Source organism: Danio rerio, chromosome 23 (assembly GCF_052040795.2).
Source record: "Danio rerio strain M-AB ecotype USA chromosome 23, GRCz13ab, whole genome shotgun sequence".
In the NCBI taxonomy this organism is placed as follows: domain Eukaryota; kingdom Metazoa; phylum Chordata; class Actinopteri; order Cypriniformes; family Danionidae; genus Danio; species Danio rerio.
In genome coordinates this window covers 35,628,883-35,650,764 of record NC_141043.1, presented here as the reverse complement: position 1 = coordinate 35,650,764, position 21,882 = coordinate 35,628,883, and the positions used below count along the sequence as shown (strand labels likewise).

The 21,882-nt window shown below is 36.2% G+C and overlaps 2 protein-coding genes across 28 annotated transcripts in view; both read left to right on the top strand.

Annotated features, from left to right (window-relative positions):
- Window positions 1–17,272, top strand: part of plxna2 (plexin A2) — a 775,091-nt gene extending 757,819 nt beyond the window's left edge. For all 21 annotated transcript variants that reach the window (XM_087307494.1, XM_087307492.1, XM_087307488.1 and 18 more), the window contains 2 exons: window positions 1,593–1,743; window positions 11,481–17,272. In XM_087307494.1, the coding sequence (XP_087163620.1) occupies window positions 1,593–1,743; window positions 11,481–11,576 (247 nt within the window). In that variant the 3' untranslated portion in view covers window positions 11,577–17,272. The remainder of the gene's footprint in view (window positions 1–1,592; window positions 1,744–11,480) is intronic.
- A 3,096-nt stretch (window positions 17,273–20,368) lies between these two features.
- LOC147831329 (uncharacterized) overlaps window positions 20,369–21,882 on the top strand; it is an 85,812-nt gene continuing 84,298 nt past the window's right edge. For 3 of the 7 annotated variants that reach the window (XM_087307515.1, XM_087307514.1, XM_087307513.1), the window contains exon 1: window positions 20,375–20,616. In XM_087307515.1, coding sequence (XP_087163641.1) covers window positions 20,453–20,616 — 164 coding nt within the window. In that variant the 5' untranslated portion in view covers window positions 20,375–20,452. Of the gene's footprint in view, window positions 20,617–21,882 lie in introns of all 7 variants that reach the window. The other 4 variants (XR_015523771.1, XR_015523772.1, XM_087307511.1 and 1 more) reach the window with 3 other exon arrangements.

Genomic DNA, 21,882 nt, shown 5'->3' with positions numbered 1-21,882 from the left:
TAATTCAATAAAATTAATCATTATTAAAGTTACAAATACTACAATTTCTTATGCCGGAATGCTTTTAAAGTCCTCATGCCTCAAAAACACATGCAAATAATAAACTATAAACCAGATTCCACATTGCATATGCTGCGATGTAACTATTGTGAATGATCACATTACGATATCGATGTTGAAATAATATAATGTGCAGCCCTAGTGCATATATTATGTATATATTATGTAATATGTACATATATTATGTACAATATGTAATAATATAATATGCAAATAGCGTGAGAGAGATTTATCTTCATTGCTAGACACTTATTTTATATAGTGCTATTGGGTTTTTTTAAAAATATGATTAATATTTTGATCTCCAGTTGTCATACTTGATGGACATTTTCAGTAAATGGACAATGAAGCGTAACAATTTTATAGTGGTTCCAGAAAAGTTACAGATGTAAAATATACTCAAATGAATGGGGTTTTTAAAGTTTTCAGCGAATTGGTGATTTAAAATGATATTGTCACACCAGAGAACATGGTTTTCAGTCACAAAAGGTATCAAGTTCCTATGTTATTAGAAATATATCGGGGAAAATTAAGGCTGGTTTATGCTTCTTTGATGAGGGATCGCCCCCATGGTGCATTTATACTTCTGCACGCTGTTTGTTTTGCTTTGCAATAGCACTTCAGAAATGCTAGCTGGCAGTAGGTTATTTTATGTTCCTCTGTGTTTTATTTTTTTCTGAATGCCACATTAATGTGGTAAAGTCTAGATTTGATACGTGGCAAGTCGGAAATTTGATATCAGTATAGCAGCATTTATTATGACACTGTATAACAATAACTAATATTTTTACTGTGACCGATTGGTTTAGGGTTGGGGTGGGGGTAAGCGTTTTTTTATATATCCAATAAATGCAATTTATTAGATAATTTAATAGATAGCATAAATAATACTCTGTACAACTATTGTTTTATATTACTGTGACATTTGGGTCTAGGGTTGATGTAGGGGTAGACGTTAATAAAAACAATTAATGAGAAATTTAATAAATAATTCTTGTTAAATTCTGGCCGCAACTGTATCTAATCTAGCTACAACCCTTTAATGTACAAGTAGCTTAAATTTGCTCATTCAAAGATGGGAACTGGCCATGAGACAGTCTTGAGATTTGGCTCATAAATGTAAAACATTTAATAACATGGAAGACAAATACATATTTAACCATTTACTGCATTTTCAATGTCAATAGTCATTGTATTCATTTTGTGATGTGTGACACTGAAAATTTAGGAGAGGTAAAAACCTCTAAGTACCATCCAAAATGTCCATCGAAAATTAGCATGTTTCTCAGCCCCCTGTGTTTATGTTCAGGAATTTCTCTTTAAAGATAATGAAAATAACTTATTCTTTGCCATAAAAGTGAAATGATTAAATCTACACACAGGAACTTGATGAAAACGCTCATTTAAGACATAATTTTCAGATGGTATTGAGAGGTTTTTGCATCTGAACTCAAGTGCAAGCTCATGTCGATGAGCTTGCACACACATTTGATTGTTTGATATTGATTATATCCCCCTGGTGGTCTCCACAGGTACTACGCTGACATCAGCAGGCTGCCAGCCATCTCTGATCAAGACATGAATGCGTATTTGGCGGAACAGGCCAGACTTCACTCCAGCGAGTTTAACATGCTCAGTGCCCTCAACGAGATTTACTCCTACATTAGCAAGTACAGCGAAGAGGTGAGGTGAAACCGCCATCTGAAAACATGCCACAAGCCTTCATTTTCTAAACATCCTCATTGATTTCATGCATTATATCAGTGATGACTTTATGCCTCGCTTTAACAGCCCTGTATCAAAACCGACTGCTCTTGAAAACGCCCTACAAAAATGATATTTAAAACATTTATTTTATGGATTGATGGTTGCAGGCAAAGTATGCAGACTCAAGTCTACACTGAATAAAAACTGCTGGAATGTCAGGAAGTTAAGTCAAAAGCTCAGTAATATTTAGTTTATTTTTCTGGAATATACATTTATGTTTGTTATATGTAATATTTTGTGGAATATAAGCAACTTAAATAATACAGTTAATGTCAAGGAAGTAAAACGAGCACACATTTGATTTCATGATTTACATATCAGAGAGGCTAGTTCATTGGCTAGCATACTACTATTTAATTTGCTTTATATGTACAGCTTTGGAAAACTGAGACCACTTGGAAGTTCTTTTTTTGTATAGATTTTAAAATTATATATCTTTGTTTCATTAAAGCGTATCTCTTGTTCTTTGAACTAGCTATTAATTACATTTCTTCTGAATTTAAAATAAAACTGCTGTCATTTATAGAATAAAGTGACATTATTATATGATATGATATTATTACATGATTATTGACATCACAAAATCAATCAAAAGAGTTAAAGGAACACTTACTTTTTGGGAATAGGCACATTGTAAAACTCCCCTAGATGTAAACAGTTTGATCATTTTTTAATCCATTCAGCCGATCTCTGAGTTGGGTGGAAGCATTTTTAGCTTAGCATAGATCATCTCGCTCAAAAAAAATTTGTTTTGATATACATGATTTAAAGTTTAAATCTTCTGTAGTTATCCTGTACTAAGACTGACAAAAAAATTAAAAGTTGCTATTTTTTTGGTCGATATAATTAGAAACTTCAGTATACTGTCATTTCAGCGTAATAATCAAGGAATTTCACTGCCGTAGTATGAATGCAGCAGACGCAATGATATTACACGCAATGCTGTAACCTATTTACCTAGCCGGGAACTATTAACTACAGAAGAGTCAAACTTTAATTAGAAAATTGACTTTTTTAAATGTGATAGATGCTAATAGTCTAATCTGATTCAATGATCTATACTAAGCTAAGCCAAGCTAAGCTAAAAGCGCTCACCCAAGATAAGATGAATGGAGTAAAATATGATAAAACTCAACAGTTTAACGCTAGGTGACATTTAAATTGAGGCTATTTCCAAATATATATATATATATATATATATATATATATATATATATATATATATATATATATATATATATATATATATATATATATATATATATATATACTGTATATAATATTCTGATTTAATAAAAAAATGCATTTGAAATTGGAAAAAAGATCATACCTTTATAAAATAAGACAAATATTAATTATTTTCTCAAAATATGGCAAGTAAATCCAGCTTATCCAGAGTAAATGAAATTGTCATGTTATCTTTTAATTTAGCTGTATTGAAAATGAATGAATGAGTGAATGAATGAATGTATGGTAGTGCAGTTCCTCAGTCATAGAATCAGTCATCATCTTGATCAGCACAGTATATGTAGAATAACATGCACTTGCGAAAGAAGGCTCTCCTAAAATAAGAGTTTCACCGAATGATGTCATCCTTAACCAGTCTGGAAAACCTGCAGCAGCTAGATTCACACACACACAGACACTTCTGCAGTGCAGAGACAGACAGACAGCGAGCCAGAATGAATAGGCTTCTGATGAGGAAGATTACACACAGCTAGATCACTGACAGCCACTCCGACACAAAGAGCGCTCCAGAAGGGCCACGATGGAGATGTTCCAACTGTAATGGCAGCTCCACTCAGGGGACCCATTAGTCTGACCTTTACTTTACACAGCATTTAGGACTGCAGCCTCTCCTCTCGCTCTCATCTAAATATCCGTCTCTGCTTGCTGGTCTGTTTTCTCTTGTCCTCACATTCCCCGTATACTCTCAATCACTTGTTTTTGTGTCCTTTTCATTCTTTTATACACAAGGACTATATATTTGCAAATAGAGTTTAGTGGTTTCCTACCAGAGTGTGTAGCAAGAGTACTTGAGCACATTCCTGTGGACACTGGGAAACATTTTTTATGTTACACAAGTGCATTTATGTGAATGATTTTAACAAATATGAGAACTTTAAAGATGTTGTTTAGATTTTTCAGGGCAGAAAACATAATATTTTAATAAATGTAAATAATATGTATTCAGTATATTTAATTTTAATATATCATTTAATAAAATTGTTTTTTCAACACTAATTTATAATAATTTATCAATAATATATTTTATTAATCTACTATTCAAGTTAATAAATGTTAAATATATATTTAAAGTTGACATATTATTGAATTTTATAATAAAATAAATTAATAATGTGTTAAATAATAATCTGTTTAATATGTATAATATATGTTATATATTAATATAAAATTAAACATTTTCAATTATTAATAATTATTTATAATTATTAATATGAATTATAAAATCTTACCATTAACACAAGTAAATAGAAATTCTTTTACACAAAGTGATCATCTGAGTTAAAATATGATTATTTAAAATTAAATGTTAAAATATAATTTTTATGATTATTTACAATTAAAATATGATGATTATTATTATTATTATTATTATTATTATTATTATTATTATTATTATTATTATTATTACAGATGTGTAATATTGTAGATTATTGTAAAATGTGATTATTATTATTATTATAGATGTGTATAATTGTAGATTATTATTGTAAAATATGATTATTGTTATTATAGATGTGTATTATTGTAGATAATTATTGTAAAATATTATTATTGTTATTATTATTATTATTAGTATCATTATTGTTGTTATTATTGTAAATAATAATTTATGTAAGTATAAATCTGCTTTTCATTCACACAAAATGATAATCTGAGTTATAAAATGATTGTTCAAAATTAAATATTAAAATGTGAATATTATCATTATAGATATGTATTCTTGTAGATTATTATTGTAAAATATGATTATTATTGTAGATAATTCTGTATATGTAAATATAAATCAGTGTTTAATTCGTTCACACAAAATGATAATCTGAGTTATAATATGATTGTTTGAAATTAAATATTTAAATATTATTATTAATAATTATTTACAATTAAAATATTGTTATTATTATTATTATTATTATTATTATTATTATTATTATTATTATAGATATGTATTATTGTAGATTATTGTTGTAAAATGTGATTATTATATAATAACATATTTCAAATCTAAATCTGCATTTTAAGTTAATATTTTTTAATTTTTTCTTAATACAAAATAATGATAAACATTGAAAATAAACATTGATCATTTTGTGACAGCATAGTCCATACACACATGGCTGTTTGACTCTATTCTCTGCCCCTACCGATCCTACTGAGGACCACAGACACCTGCATAGCGAAATGTGGAGATTTTTTACCCATATGGCATGCGGTACCAAATTCCATTAAAACAGCACTCGGCAGTTCATACTTGAATCCAATGTCTTGTGTGTCATAGGGGGCATGCATGAAATGTTCTTTATTGAAAGTGTAAGTGCCAAATTTCAGTTAAAGGTGACAAATTAAGAATGAATCACCTGAAATTACATGAAACTCCAGAGGAAATGTGGATAGCGTGGTGACGCAATGATGTTAATCGAATTATGTGTTATAACTTGTAAAACGGGATCATGAAAGAAACATTTGAAAAGCAACTCGTGTAAACACTGTAATCATATTATTGTCTTATTCAGATTAAGACAAATAATTTGATTACTGATGTGCATGTAAACATAGTTAATGTTAAGAAATGCTGAAAAACCCATCAATCCATGTTTATTTTGTCCCCCCCAAAAAAATGAAGCAGAGCTGAAGCCAAAAGGGTGGTTTTGTTCATCCGCCCAAATGTGTGTGGCAAGACAATTCGTACCCGCACACAGTCATTCAGATTCATTATACAATGCGAATAGGACGACTGAAAATAATTACCTCTGTCAGCGCTCTGGAGCACTTAACCTGATGAGAGAGAGAACACTCGCTCTCTGTAAAATGAAGGCGACTGAATGAGACACAATGATGTGGAGATGCGCTCCTGCAGCTCTGCTGAAACGCATGAAATATTCAGTGCATGAGCTGCTCGTTCAACACAGGCTCACGCTGTGGAGCTCCAGCGGCTGCAGGAGTGTTGACCTGCTGAGACACATGTGACCACAGCTGTCCTGTGAAAACTCAGATGCTGATGGAGGACTATACACACATCTACTGCCTCATCATCTAGTTGATGACTTTTTGAGCATGCTTTTGAGTTTGTAGTGAGGCTAAAATAATTCCTTGTTGTCGTTGGGATGAATCTTTCGTAAGAATTATGTTAGCAGAGCATATATTGAATCTGAAAGTTTAACTAAAAGATTGCTGGTTTGAGATTCAAGACACTGTGTCTTTAAACAAGGCATTTAAATTGTTCAAGGGGGAATTTCAGCTCAGTCCCATTTGGAATCATATTTTGCTATTTAGTAGCTAATTATTATGGTTTCATTTGTAAGAAAATGAATGGTTAGACCCTAAACCAGGGGTGGGCAAACTTGGTCCTAGAGAGCCAGTGTCCTGCACAGTTTAGCTGCAACACTAATCAAACACACCTGAACATGCCAATCAGTGTCTTCAAGATCACTAGAAATCTATAAGCAGGTGTGTGTGATTAGAGTTGGAGCTCAACTGTGCCGGACACCGGCCCTCCAGGACCACCCCTGCCCTAAACTATATTGGGACTTGAGAAGGTTGTACCAAAACATGTAAATAGCCACATGCTAATTAGCAAATAACTTAAAATAGTCATGTAGTAATTGTTATACCAGCTGGGAAACTTATCTATTTTACATATTGTCAGAAAAGGGCGACGCGGTCACTGGTTCGAGCTTCAGCTGGGTCAGTTGGCTTAGCCAAAAAGAAAATGAATGAATGAATAGTGTCAGAAAAGTGTCTGAAAAATATTGTCTGAAAAGTGTCACAGTCGTATGAATTCATACAATGTCAATTGGATAAAGATTTACATGATTAAAATGAGGTGTGAGTGTTACCAGATTGTAAATGTCAAAGTATCATACCAGAACCTCAAAATTATTGTATTTGGATGAAAATTACGGTACAAGAGTCACACGGAGAGTATAAAGATATTAACTAGACTAAGAGCGTTTTGACACAATGTGCAAATTACCACAATATGTAAAACAAAACAAAAAACAACTAGGCGTACCCCATGGGAAGGTTCAAACTCCACCTCCGAGTCGCTATCATTGTGTGATACCTGTGTGTTGCCAGATGTTGAGGGATTCATTTTGCGGTACAACTTAGAAGCCGTCATGGACCGCAATATAGTGGCTTGAAAGCAGTGCACACTCCTAAATTTTTAACACTCTCTGAGGTGTGCACGAGTGCATTGAGAATATCTGCAATGTGTCGATTTCGTGGCTTTATTTTGATGAGATTAATTTTGGAAAAAAAACATTCACTTGACGCATTTAAACGAGGTAAAATGAGAACATCAAGGGCAAACTCCCGTGTCCTTCTCGCCTTTCTTTTCAGCCCAAATTTTTTCACTTTATTGCTTAAATGATCAACCTCAACCTGAAAACTACTGACTTAAGCACGGCCGCGCTCGTGTGTTATCTCATGAGAAAAAGCCATTCTCCACGTTGATTGGTTGAGAAGATGTAACATAAGATGAGATGAAACGAAAAGTAAATGATAAGCACATACTAAAGTCTGATGCAGTTTTGTTTGTAAAATACTCTGACATCTCGCACATTTTAAGAATTACACTCACAATATTATTGATAAATAAATTGGTAACTACCACAAACCCTTACTTGTTAGTCAGCATATGGTGGTAAGGTATGTTTTGAAGCTGGTTTGCTGGTTTTAAAGCTGGTCTAGCTGGTATCAATGACCAGCATAAAGACCAGCATTGAGACCAGCAAAACCAGCATTGAAACCAGCAAGACCAGCATTAAAACCAGCATACCAGCATCAAAACATACCTTACCGCTAGTTTTTTTCAGCAGATGAGGTCAGGGCTGGACTGGGACAAAATCACAGATCACAGCACCGTCAATTAATTAGGCAGAAAAACATGACAGTCTGTTAAGTGTTTATGGGCCGATTCAGATCATAAGAAGATGATCAGCCCGGCCCAAAAAGTACATCGGTCTCGCGGGAAACTGCCCAGTCTGCCAGATGGCCAGTCTGCCCTTGGATGGGGTGCAAAGTGAACATTCTACCAAATATCTCTTGTGTTTATTATGGGAGTTTGAAGTTTTTCCTTTAACTTTTGGCTACTCCATTTCTGTTTGTGTATAGTTTGTATCGGCATGTCATTCAAAAGAAACCGTATTCATAAAGTTGAGAGTAGCCTATTGATATAAGTTCCAGAACAGCAATCAAAAGAGTTTATGTTTACAATCAGTCAATCTTCTGCAGTTATTGAGGGAAGAGATTCCCTCATTCACCAGAACTCTCACGTCCACCATTTTAGGCATCTGAACGAGAACATTAATGAAGCCTCTTCTTGGCTAGCTGGAAATGCCCGGATCGATCTAGTTTGCCATTATTTCTGCTGTTTGATGTGTAAATGAGTGGCAGACAGCAGCCATGATGCTACGTCCCGTAGTGTTCCTCTGACACGGCAGTCTGAGATTATGACATGAGCACAGAGAGGGGGGTCCGTCCCGTCTGTCCTGTCCGTCTGCCTTCCCACACTCAACATGACTCGACACTTCAAAAAAAAAAAAAAAAACATGCAGAAGGAAATGAGAGATGACACTCTGCAGTTTGGGTCAGAGTCAAGTTATACTTTCCTTTTCAATGAAATATTCATGGAATGAAGTCTCTGGCAATTTTTCTCTCAGAGTCTGAAAATTAGTCCAAGTCTCATATCACAGTGAGCAGTAACTGCTCTGTGATAATTAGATATAGAGTATGCTGTCTGAAGAACGAGTCTGCTCTTTAAAGCCTGCCTCCATCAGTTTTATGCTTTTAAATGAACTCAGCTTTGCTCATTGAACCCAATTCTCATTTGGTTTCTTGTCATGCATTTCAATAAATGCTTTACATTTTGTGACCACGCTCTTGTTCTGTCATGGGATGCTATAAAGTATTTTCAACATTTGATTTACTTTTGAAATCGGGTTTAACCATTCTTTATGCACAGATTCATAAGGTTTCTTTTAAACATGTTTTTCAAATATGGATTTTCATTGTTATGCTTTAATTTTATTGCTATTGAATGGAACAAGGGGTAGCACGGTGGCTCAGTGGTTAGCCTTGAGGGTTTCTTTCTCACGTGGGTTTCCTCCGGGTGCTCCAGTTTCCCCTACTGTCCAAATACATGCTCCATAGGTAAATTGGATGCACTAAATTGGCCCTAGTGTATGAGTGTGTGTGTGTGTGAATGAGAGTGTATGGGGGGTTCCCAGTGCTTGGTTGCGGCTGGAATGGCATCCGCTGTGTAAAACATGCTGAAATGGTATGTAGCGACCACTGATGAATAAGGGACTAAGCCAAAGGAAAATTAATGAGTGGAATCGTTTCTTTAAATTTTAACCTTTCCTGGCAAATGCTTTAGAAATGTTACCATAATGCATTCTTTATTGCACATAAGATCTGACATGATGGCATAGAGTAGTGTGTTGTAAAGATTTTGCTGGGGAGCTGTTATTAATAGAAACAATTTTTATAAATAAGTTGTATGATTAAATAACCAGCAATTAATTATAAATTGTAGGGCTGGGCTGTTAATCAAAAAATCATCGAAATTGACATTCAAGAACCTATAATCAATAAAATTTTTCCAGGTTTGTTTTTTTTATTTTTTATTAATTCCTCTACCGTGTATGGAGTCACGTGACTGTTCGTTGTAGGCAATGTGTGCTTTAATTTTAGTTGTTCAGCGTTGATGTTCAATTAATATTCATAGATAGTAGATATTGTGTCATTTATTCATTTTTTACGGCTTAGTCACTTTATTCATAAGGGGTCGCCACAGTGGAATGAACCGCCAACTTACGCAGCATATGTTTTATGCAGAAGATGTCCTCCCAGTTGCAATCCAGTACTGGGAAACATCCATACACACTCATTCACACACATACACTTTATTCACACCATACAGTTTTTTCAATTTTCCTATAGCTCATGTCTTTGGACTGTGGGGAAAACTGGAGCACCCAGAGGAACATGGGAAGAACATGCAAACTCCACACAGAAATGCCAACTGACCACCCAGCCGGGACTCAAACCAGCAACCTTCTTGCTGTGAGGCGACAGTACTAACCACTGAGCCACTTTATCACCCTAGATAGCGTGTGTTTCCTTCAATTATTTTGACAAGACAAGATTTATTAGATGAATTCCGGTGCAGGCGTTAAGATAAAATGATCTGCAGTACTCCCGTAAAATGGATATGCGCATAAAACAAATAAGGGCTAATAAATTGGTATTTATCTAACTCCCAGAAGCAACAAGAGTGCATTATCAAAGGGTTAGTTCACCCAAAACTGAAAACGTGGACTACATTTACTGACCTTTTACTTGTCACAAACTTGTTTCAGTTTTTTATTCTTCTGTTGAATGCAAAAGAAGATATTTTGAACAATGCTGGGCAGCTGTTTTTTTTCTGCTATGGAAGTCAATGGTTGCAGGTTTTCAGCCTTTTTCAAAATATCATCTTTTATGTCCATGAGAAAAAAAAATTCTCATACAGGTTTGGAAACACTTGAGAGGGATTAAACAGTGAGTACATTTTCATTTTTTTTACTTTCCTTTAAGGCCCTTACTTATGGGAAAGAGTGGAATCACTGAATGAGTTTTTTTAGCTTCCGCTTGGCTGAACGGTGGCACAGTGGGTAGCACAATCACCTCACAGCAAGAAAGTCACTGGTTTGAGCCCCGGCTGGGTCAGTTGGCATTTCTCTGTGGAGTTTGCATGTTCTCCCCGTGTTCGCGTGGGTTTCCTCCGGTTTTCCCCACAAATCCAAAGACATGCGCTATAGTTAAATTAAATATGCTAAATTGATCGTAGTGTATGTGTTTGAATGAAAGAGTATGTTGGTGTTTCCCAGTGTTGGGTTGTAGCTGGAAGGGCATGCGCTGTGTAAAACATATGCTGTATAAGTTGGTGGTTCATTCTACTGTGGCGACCCCTGAATAATGAAGGGACTAAGCCGAAAAAAAATGAATGAATGAATGAATGAATGAATGAATGAATGAATTACCGCTAATCAGGGGTGTTTCTAATGCAGAATCTATGGGACAGGACAGTACATTTGACGTTATTCTCTCCTCTGGCTATCGTAATCAATCTCACACTATTTTTTTCCCTTTTCTGGAAGTCTTGATAACACCATCGTGGAGTTTTTCTGTTATTATTTCAGCAAATGGGATTGTAAAAAATTATTTGTGGGACTCTACCACTCACTGCGCTCTTAACTATGAAGACTTCTGCTACTGAGAAACCTGGAAATGTGGGTCCATAGTCACATTTGTATTTTCTCAAATGTAACATAAATGATGCACAGGAGCAGGACAAACTTTAATATTGTAGAAGAATCTATTTTGCAAAGATCTAGCCTCATTAACTCTTTCTTATGTTCCAGATCACAGCTGCACTGGATCAAGACGAGACGGCCAAGAAACAGCGATTGGCCTATAAAGTGGAGCAGCTCATCGCCGCCATGTCGCTGGAGAGCTGAGAGAAAGAAAACAAGAGCTTCACTCAATCCAACCATCATCCGAAACCTCTCCACACCAGAAGAGAGCAACACTTGCTAGAGACACCACACCAACAATAGCTTGTGCTTTTTTTCGATTCTGTGAAGCGGTCACTATTTGATGAAAGCAAGTCTTCACATGGCTTTCGTCTTAATGATGGGATCAAGACTGGAAACTTCAGTTTTTTAGTTGTTTCTTTTTAAGGGGAAAAAAAAGATAAACATTGCGGGACGAGCAGCTTCCTGAGGCATTTTGTTTTGTTTTTAGTTCATCTATCTGATTAGCGTGATGGATGCAAGACTCGATTTCAGGATCTGACGAGACCCCGATACTTCCTCAACAAAAATGTGCTTGCTAAAACCATTTCAGGAGGATTCGACAGAAGGAAACAGACATCTACTGCCTCGCCATTACCGTCCAGTTGATGGCTTTTACTTCCAAATTTTATTTTTATACATGAGTTCTTTCTGTTGAGTCGGCTAGCGTAACTCCTCATCTTTGGTGTGGCGAAAGCTCGAGTGGCTTCTTGTCCTTGGAAAGCTACCCACACGCGCGTGTGCATGTCCACACTCTAGTAATCCCTCCAACCTGAGAGACAGCAAAGCATCTTAGGTGATGAACGCAAAATGGGGCCCAAAGTTTAACCAGCATGTCCCAAACTATCTTGAAACGACAGCGAAGGACCACAGACCAGTTTGGAACTGGACCAACTCGGCTCTCTATGTGCATATGTCCTGTTTTCTACATGTAAGCGTATGTGAATGTACAAACGTTACTCTATTTTGTCTTCGCATTTTTTGTTGCTTTTCTAAAAAACAAACGGGGGTCAGTTGAGCTGATCTCCGCGGCACGACGTCCTACAGAACTGAACCTCCCTCCATAGTAGCGCTGCTGAGATTTAGTAAGGAAAGCGGCGACGAGTTGCACCTTCAGCTCAAACATGGAGGAAAAACCCTGTCAAACGAGACTCGCTTGAGATCATCTTACCGGAAAGTATTAATTATTATGTATGGTCCAATGTGTGTGTAGTCTGCATGCATTATACAGTACCTCATATAGAAAAAAAGAATAATAATAATATCTCCTTTCCCATTTACTCCTGTTGTTCAAGTGCCAAGAGGTCATGTGAGTTGTGGATGACTCAGAGGAACGCCTATGATGATGTAATATACCATGTCACTTCCTTTCTGTACACATCCGTCGGGATTAAGTGCCAAAAGATCACTTACTTACGCACTTGTCGGTTGATGCTTTATTAAGGGAACGGACCCTGTATACTGTACAATAACAAAAGAATCTCCGGTTTAGAAGTTCACTCACTCAACTTTCAAATTCAGGTACGAAAAGACCTTTAGAACGGAGTTTGTAAATATAAAGTATTTGTAAAATACTTTAGATCTTGATAGCTTGAGTGGGATTTTTTTTTTTTGTATTATTATCCCCCCGCCTGACATGAAATATGTCAACAGAACGCATGAACAAAAGACAACACGGCTTTCATTTATAATGCATGATGGCAGGTTTTTTGAAGATCATCCGAAGCCAACTAGACAAGGTCGTTCAGGTCAGAGTCATCTAAGGTTCACGGAGGTTTTCGGGATTTAACTTCTCAACAGTAAAAATGCAGTATCGGATGTGAAGATACCGACTCAAATGGCCGAAATGGTTGTTTCTTTTCCCCCCCTGTGGCCTTAGAACATTTAATCTGTTGTTTCTCGTTGATTAAATCAGCGACGTGTCATTTTTCTCCCGGTCTTTGTGAACTGTTGGAGACTGATCAGATCTCTCTCTCAGACGGGTGGTGTTGGTGGAGCATAGGAATGAGATGGAGACAGACAGACCCCTTTAGCTTCAGATTCCTCCTGCTGCTTTGAAGCTCGCCTTTGATCTCAACTAGTCATGTGCACAGTGTGATCGGAGATATATAAAAAACACATCAAAAATAGGATCCAGTGCAGGAGATTAATGAAGAGCTGCATGAAAGACAATGAATTAATCTGTTAAAGGAATAGTTCATCCGGATGATCGATTATTCACTCATGGGTATGTCCAAGTCTTGAATTTCTTTTCCATGGAGCACAAAAGGAGAATTTTTTTGAAGGATATTTTGGTCAATATTTGACAAGCGATTGCAATGAAGGCTTTTAAATGCTATAACGGACACAAAAGCATCTTACCAGTGTGTTTACCGAATCAATGAACTCATTGATATAGTATGACTCAAAAATGACAGCTATTTCATAAAAAAAATGGAGATTTAAAGGATTGTGGTCTATTTCTTAAGACGTGGGACAAGTTAAAGAGTCATTTCCATACCTGTCAACATTAGGATGTGAAAGTAAGGGATATCGATGGCTTTCCTAACTTTTTATGCTCATTTAAGGCTAAATTTGTTGTTTAAAAGAAAACCCACTGAGAATGCCATGTTTATATGTTGTTGTTATTATTATTAGTATTATTATTGTTGTTGTTGTTATGTGCATATGTCTGTTCAAACATGCTCCTAAAACCCAGAGTTTTCGCTTCAAATCGCATGTACAAGGAAACAGCGTCTATTTATCACTATGGAGCACATCTGACAGTCACGCAACACTACATGAACTGACTGTTTTGAGCATTGCATTGGAGGGGCAATGCTGCTTGTATTGGAAAGGAAGGGAATCTGCTTATATTTATTTTTAAAGTGTTTTCATGCCTAAATAAAATCAAAACACAGAACAGATTTGCATTTAAGAGCAAGGGGCGGCCCCTGGAGGTTCTGCGGTATGGTTTGCGTATAGGGAGGATTGTGTCTTTAATATTTATTTCCACCCTTCATTATACAATTGAATGGGAAAATGCCTTTACGGGATAATAACGGGATAGAATTGTGAAATACAGGAGACAACAGGAGGGTTGACAGGTATGGTCATGAAATTAATTCTATTTATATGCAATAAGAAAGCATTTTAGATACTAGTGCCTGCTTTTTTCAAATATATTTTAAAATGTCAAAATAGGGAACAATGAACATATGGAACAATGTAGCATTTCCATTCACTCTAACAGATATCCTAAAAATAAAACAGTTGTTCTGACTTATACTTGTCAAGATACACTCACTGGCCACTTTATTAGGTACACCTGTCCAACTGCTTGTAACGCAAATTTCTAATCAGCCAATCACATGGCAGCAACTCTTGACCATTTAGGCATGTAGGTCAAGATGATCTTCCACGATCTTGTATCAATGGTTCAGGCTGGTGGTGGTGTAATTGTGTGAGGGATATTTTCTTGGCACACTTTCAGCCCACTACTACCTACTGAGCATCATGTCAATGCCACAGCCTACCTGAGTATTGTTGCTTACCATGTCCATCCTTTTATCTTCTGGTGGCTACTTTCAGCAGGATTAGCGTGGCGTGTCATAAAGCACTAACCATCTCAGACTGCTTTTTTGAACATGACATTGAGTTCACTGTACTCAAATGCCCTCTACAGTCATCAGATCTCAATCCAATAGAGCAGTGGAAAGTGTGTGAAAGTTTGTGGTGCAGCTGACAAATCTGCTGCAACTGCATGATGCTATCTTGTCAATATGGAGCAAAATCTCTGAGGAATATTTCCAGAACCTTGTTGAATCAAGATCACAAAAGATTAAGGCGGTTCTAAAGGCAAAAGGGGGGTCCAACCCGGTACTAGTAAGGTGTACCAAATAAAGTGAGTGTATATCAAATAATTAGTCATGCTAATTTTTTGTATATTTTATAAAAATTAAAAACCTAGACGAGTTTTCAAAAATGACAAATGGGTAAAACTTGCACTTTAAAAAGTGATTAGTTGACTAAAAAGGGAGTAAACCCGTTGCTTTTCAAGTAATTTGTTGATTTTATTTATAAAAAAAATAATAAACATTAAGTCTTAAACTTATTAAGTAGATGAACTACACTGTAAATAATGCTGGGATCCACACAATTCATTCATGCCGTCCTGACACAAATTGATTGAGTTAACAAATTAATGTGGTTTGAATATAAAAAAATGAAGTTGTTCCAAAACAAGTTGTTTTTAAGAATTGAGTTGTTTTAACTCATTTTAAATAAGTAGTTTGAACAAGCAGCAATATAATTATGAGTGTATGTGCATAAATGTAAAAATTTATTGTCAACTTCCAAGTTACATCGGGTTCCTCACTTTTTTTTTTTTTTAAAGAAAAGTCAAGTCAAGGAAAGTAACGAAATGCTTTTACAGTGAAGTTGTTTAAAGGATTGTTTAAAGTAAAGGAAAACAAATTCTGGTGTATTCATTACCAGAATACTGTAAAATACTTATTAAAACAAAGACACATCATAATGCACAGCATAAAAAAAAACATTAAAGCTATTTTAATGCAAGAAAGAAAATCCTTTTTGTGTTTGACCCATAAACATTATACGATGCTTTTATGTTCTCATATCTATGGCGCTCTTACAATTCACACCTCAATTAAACGTACACGGCTTTAAGAATGTTCACAAACACTCCTTTTGTGTTCCCTTGAGAAAAGAAAGTCATTCAATCAGACAGATGTCCTCTTCATCTTGGGATGAACTATTGCTTCATGGCCAACTATTGTAGCTCCACTCTTCCTGAACAACCACACATTCCTCTCACACACACTGTACAGTCAACATATGTGAATCTACAAGCCATGTCGCATGTTAGTGACATTAAGGGTACATGATAAAGCTTCCTACTTTTGGTTATCCGCAGTCTTCCCCGTTTATCCTCCATCAGAGCTCATCCGGCTCTACAAGACCTTCCGTTGACTCCGTTTTTAATGTGAACTTGATTTGCTGCCGCATCAGTCGAGGAGAGACGGCTCTCCTGTTTGTGCAAAAATTCCGAGAACAAAAAGTATTCTGGTCCTAACGTTTTGTTCCAAATGATGTGGCACAGGAAATTGCACTTTGTTGAGAGAGATTTCAGTTGCTCAACGCTTATTAATGTTTATTAGAAGACATTTGATCCCTTGAAATAAAATGAAAAAAAAAAGTTAATAATTTTTATTGCGCTATTCTGCAGAGCAGAATAAAATATGACAGCACCAGGCAGCTTTCCGAAATATCAGCAGTCATCTGTGGCGGTCACAACTGCTGCTAATTTTATATTTGGCACGAATCTTGGGTCTTGGAATCAATTTTGTGCACTTTTATTGTTTTTAGCTCATGTTTTGCTCTGTGATGGAATAGCATGCTACGAACAAGTGAAATGTTCATACTCTCTTCATATTACCGATCGCAGTTGTTCCGAAGGAAACGAAAACAAGAGCAGGAAAAGCTTTTGTAGCGAGTTTGAATGCCTCAGAGGTGACGGTCCTTCCATTTTCAATCACGCTAAATTATAAACCAATCTCTCTTTGTAGACACTGGAGTCCTGTAACATAGTACATAGAAATAATAATGACCTCGATGATGATGATGATGATGATAACACTTACGGTTGTCTGTTCTTGTTGTTTTTTAAGTGTTGTGAAAAGTGTAAGAGAGTTAAAGTATTTAAAAAGAAAAAAAGTCGGTCTTGTTTTTTTTTTATTGCTTTCGTTTGTTATATTATATTACTGTGTACCTATTGTAAATATGAAGCACACCTATTTTGCAAGCCAAGGATTCACTTTGTACTGTTGTTATATATAAATAAAATTTACTGGTTAAAAAAACCGATTCCTCTCAACTCATTAAGAAGTTTCCCAGCGGTCTACTACAGTATGTACCCTATCATTACCTGAATGACTTGTGTCTGAGGAGAAAAACTGCCAGGCATTCGTCCCACTTAGTTGGGGTTAATCTAGGGATGCAATTTAAACCCTGCCATCAATGAACACTCACACTCAAGACTCACTCCGTAACAAGCGAACCAATGAAGCCCGGCGCTGCAGTTTGTCTTTTCACATAGCCATTATCCCTCGCTGGACATTTCTCTCACACCACACTCAGATAAATTACATTACAATGGTAATGGGCCACTGGTTTCTGATTGGATGGTTTGTAAAGTGCCCCCAGAGGAGCTGATGTGGATGTGCTGGGTTTTTAATCAATACTGATGTCTAGTCCAGGCAAGAAAACCAACTAAACAGCCTGAGGCAATATGTTTTGTAACTTTATTCACTGCGAACTTTGATTCACTGGGCAGTTTTTAAACACATTCACGGTGGTGACCACTGTGCTGGAAGACACATTTTAAACATTGGTCGAATGCTTTTGTAGAATCTGACAGGTAGTGATTTGGTGCCATATTGTGGTTGAGCAAATGTGCACAATTCAGTCAAACGGAAAAGAATGTACATCAAAAACATGTCTGAGAAATGGATGCTTGTTAACAAGATTCTGACAGGGCCAGTGTGAAACAAATGTTCAATGGAACTTGTTTAGGCACTTGATAAAATAATTAAAGCTACAAAAATTACAAAAACAACCCAGATGGGAAAAATATTTAGAGTAATTACTATAGTGTTTTTGAACTATACTAGTAAAAAATTCAAATAAAACTTGAATTACTCAGTTGTGGCAATTCTAGTTGCTGTAATAATACAGCAAATATAGTAATATAAACAACCCAATACTTTGCTAGCTTTCTACAAATATATGCAATATACTATTACTACTATAGTATATATATATTTATACAACAGTTCTGTCTGATTCTCAAATCTGATTGGCTGATAGCTGTGCGATATTCTGCAATATCAGAACTCCTACAGCCTCTTGAAGCAGGTCGCACACCAGAAGCGTCGCTCTGCGCCGCGACACGGCGCGCACATGCCAGTTTAAAGTATCACACACCAGACGCGCACATTCGAATGATATTTAACATGAAACTAATCAGATGTCGCTCTGTGGCGCGGCTGAAAAATTAACTGCGTCCTGAGCCGTGGCCGGGCGCCGCTGACAGCCGCCGACTTGCGGCGCCGGTGTGTGTATCCTGATAGAAACCTATGTTTAGAATTCTAAAATGCGTGGCGTGCCGCTGAGCGGCGTTTCTGGTGTGCGACCTGCTTTACCCTTTGTGTAGTACTCTGCCCACATACAGCCAGCAAAAAGCAGACACTACATATCTAAAGTTTAAAAGATGCACGCTCAACTGTCAGCTTATGATTTGAATCCGGAAGAAAGTAGTTCCTCATACAAAAGGTATTTTGAGACTCTCCATGTTTGATTTTGTTTTTATATACACAATTATGCCGTCAAACTGTTGTATAAACCCAATATCACACTCGTAGCAGTATCGTGTGATTAAACATTTAAAATTTATTTATACTAAATAATTACAATACATGTTTTTGGGTAGTGTTTAGCAAAACCCTTTAATGGGCTACATGATGATATAATTGATGACTTTGCAGCAAAAAAAGCAAGAAAGGTCCAGATGTGGTCAAGTATTAGTCAAATTTTAGATTGTTTGTATGCTGTCTGAATTGTTTGTTTGAGACAATTACATTTTACATTTACAATTACATTTTTTCAGGGGCAGGGGGTGGGGGGAATAGTTGGATATGGTGTGGTTCGCCCAGGATGCCATAAACTAGAACCGCCACTAGGCATATAAACCTAATCCATTTAAACCAACTCGACTCTACACCATAACTTTTCAATCCAGATGGATGGGGTAACCATTACTGCATCCAAAATGGTGAAAAGCCTTGGAGTAACGATTGATGACCAACTAAACTTCTCTGACCACATTTCTAGAACTGCTCGATCGTGCAGATTCGCACTCTATAACATCAGAAAGATCCGACCCTTCTTATCTGAACATGCAGCTCAACTCCTTGTTCAAGCTCTTGTTCTCTCCAAACTGGATTACTGCAACTCTCTACTAGCTGGGCTTCCAGCTAACTCTGTCAAGCCTCTTCAACTGCTCCAGAACGCAGCAGCACGAGTGGTCTTCAATGAACCTAAACGAGCACATGTCACTCCACTGCTAGTCTGTTTGCACTGGCTGCCAGTTGCTGCTCGCATCAAATTCAAAGCTCTGATGTTTGCCTACAAAGTGACTTCTGGCCTTGCTCCTTCTTATCTGCTCTCACTTCTGCAGATCTATGTGCCCTCCAGAAACTTGCGTTCTGTGAATGAACGTCGCCTCGTGGTTCCATCCCAAAGAGGGACGAAATCACTTTCGCAAACGCTCACGCTCAATCTGCCCAGTTGGTGGAATGAACTCCCTAACTGCATCAGAACAGCAGAGTCACTCGCTACTTTCAAGAAACGACTAAAAACTCAACTATTTACTCTCCTCTACACTTCCTAATCTGCAATTGCCTCTCTGAATATCACACTAACTGTACAAAAAAAAAATAAAATAAAATAAAATAAATAAATAAATAAAATTAAAAAAATACTAATACTACTAATACTTCCCTTCTTAAACTTTACAGACCTGAAACTTGCCTATAGCACTTATTCTTTGTTGCTCTTAGTTGTGAAAATTGCTTCCTTGTCCTCATTTGTAAGTCGATTTGGATAAAAGTGTCTGCTAAATGACTAAATGTAAATGTAAACCTAAGCAAAATAAGTGAAAGCAATAATATTGCCACTCGTTTGGCACCAATAAAAATGTTCATGTGCTTTAGACAAGTGTTATTAGCTTGCATTTTATAACTCACTTTGAAATACAAATTGTAGTGTAATTTTTCAGATGACAGAAAACAAATTCCGGAAAATATGTTAACAGTTGATTATGTTTGCATGTCTCATTGAAAATTGTCTCTTCTATTTCATTTTTATTCATTTATTACAGTGACTGATAACTACTTCCAATGGTTTTAGTGAACAATAACAACAACCATTTAGAAAGTCATAAGGGTGAGTAAATGACAGAATTGGGTGAACTGTCTCTTTAAATGCGCCCAATAAAGACGGCAGTCCGGCTAAAAAACCAGCAGCGACAACGCCACATATGCTGGTTACTTGGGGTTTTTCAGCAGACAGTTCAATTAACTTTATCATCCGCAGAGCTGCAGGAGAGACGACCACCACAACAGCAGCAGCAACAGCTAAACAAGCGGTGAGAAAATAGCTGCTGGTCGATGTAGTTTTTCAAACACCGTCCATCTGTCATCGACGCTTATGCATCTAGTCAATATTAGCTAGCGTGGTGAGGCCTGTCGCTAATTAGCTGGTCAAACAGATAGAAGTCCAGTACAGTGCGAGCAGCTCAAAGGGCCGCCATCAATAATGAAATAGGCTGTGTGTGTGTAATAGCCGGTCATAAATATTTTAGTGTGTGCTCTGCCGAGACCTCTGATCGCCACTGAGGTGCTGCTCAAGGCATTGGAGTGGGTTTAAGTGCAACTTCATTAGCCGCGATGCTTCACTGTGAATGCTGATGGTTCGTCGATGTGTTTTGATGTGGGAATGTGAGAAGCTTTCAATATAAAGTTAAGAATGTTCGTTTAAAGAGGTGCTTGTTTAAGCTTAATTGGCAGTGATGTCCATTTTAAATGCTATTCTATTGCGGGCTAATGAACGTGTAAAATAACTTCTATCTCACAAAAATATCAATCTCTGACGAGCATTGTGTGGTTTACATTTTGATGTTTATAAAACAATACATATATAAAATACATGTACAGGGTTGCCAGGTCCAAGACATTTTACAGCCCAATGACAACTCAAACCCCACCCAAATGAGGGAAAAGTAGCCCAAATAATGTACAATCATTTGTTGGATTCCCACAATTTGGATACACGACGTTGATACAGTGTTAAAGTAGTGACTGATTTCAATGCACATCAGCAGTGTTGGGTAAGTTTCTTTAAAAAATTAATGATTACAAATGACTGACTCCTACTGAAAACTTGTAATCTGATTACATTACTCAGGCCCGTAGCCAGCCTGGTGAAAAGGGTGGTTCTTTTTTTTTCTCAAAGTGGACCTTTTTGCAGTTATACAGTACATATCGGTTTCTATTTAACTATGAGATTTAAATACTGCATTTTAGTGACTTTTTTTTTTTTGCTGGTTTAGATGACATCATAACCACACTTTTTCATGTACTAAAAATTTGAATAAAAAATTAAAACAAGACTAATTTTTAAAACACAAATTTATTACATCATATATCATTAGGAAAAAATAGCAATCTGTTAAAGTTTTAAAGTTAAAAAACAAACAAAACAATAATTAAAATATAATAATAATAATAATAATAATAATGAATTCTTTATTGTTGTTCTAGCCTCTTTTTTTTTTTTTTTTACCAAAGAAGTAAATTTGAAGATTCCTGTATATCAACAATAGCCAAAATATATTCAAATTGATTTAATATAG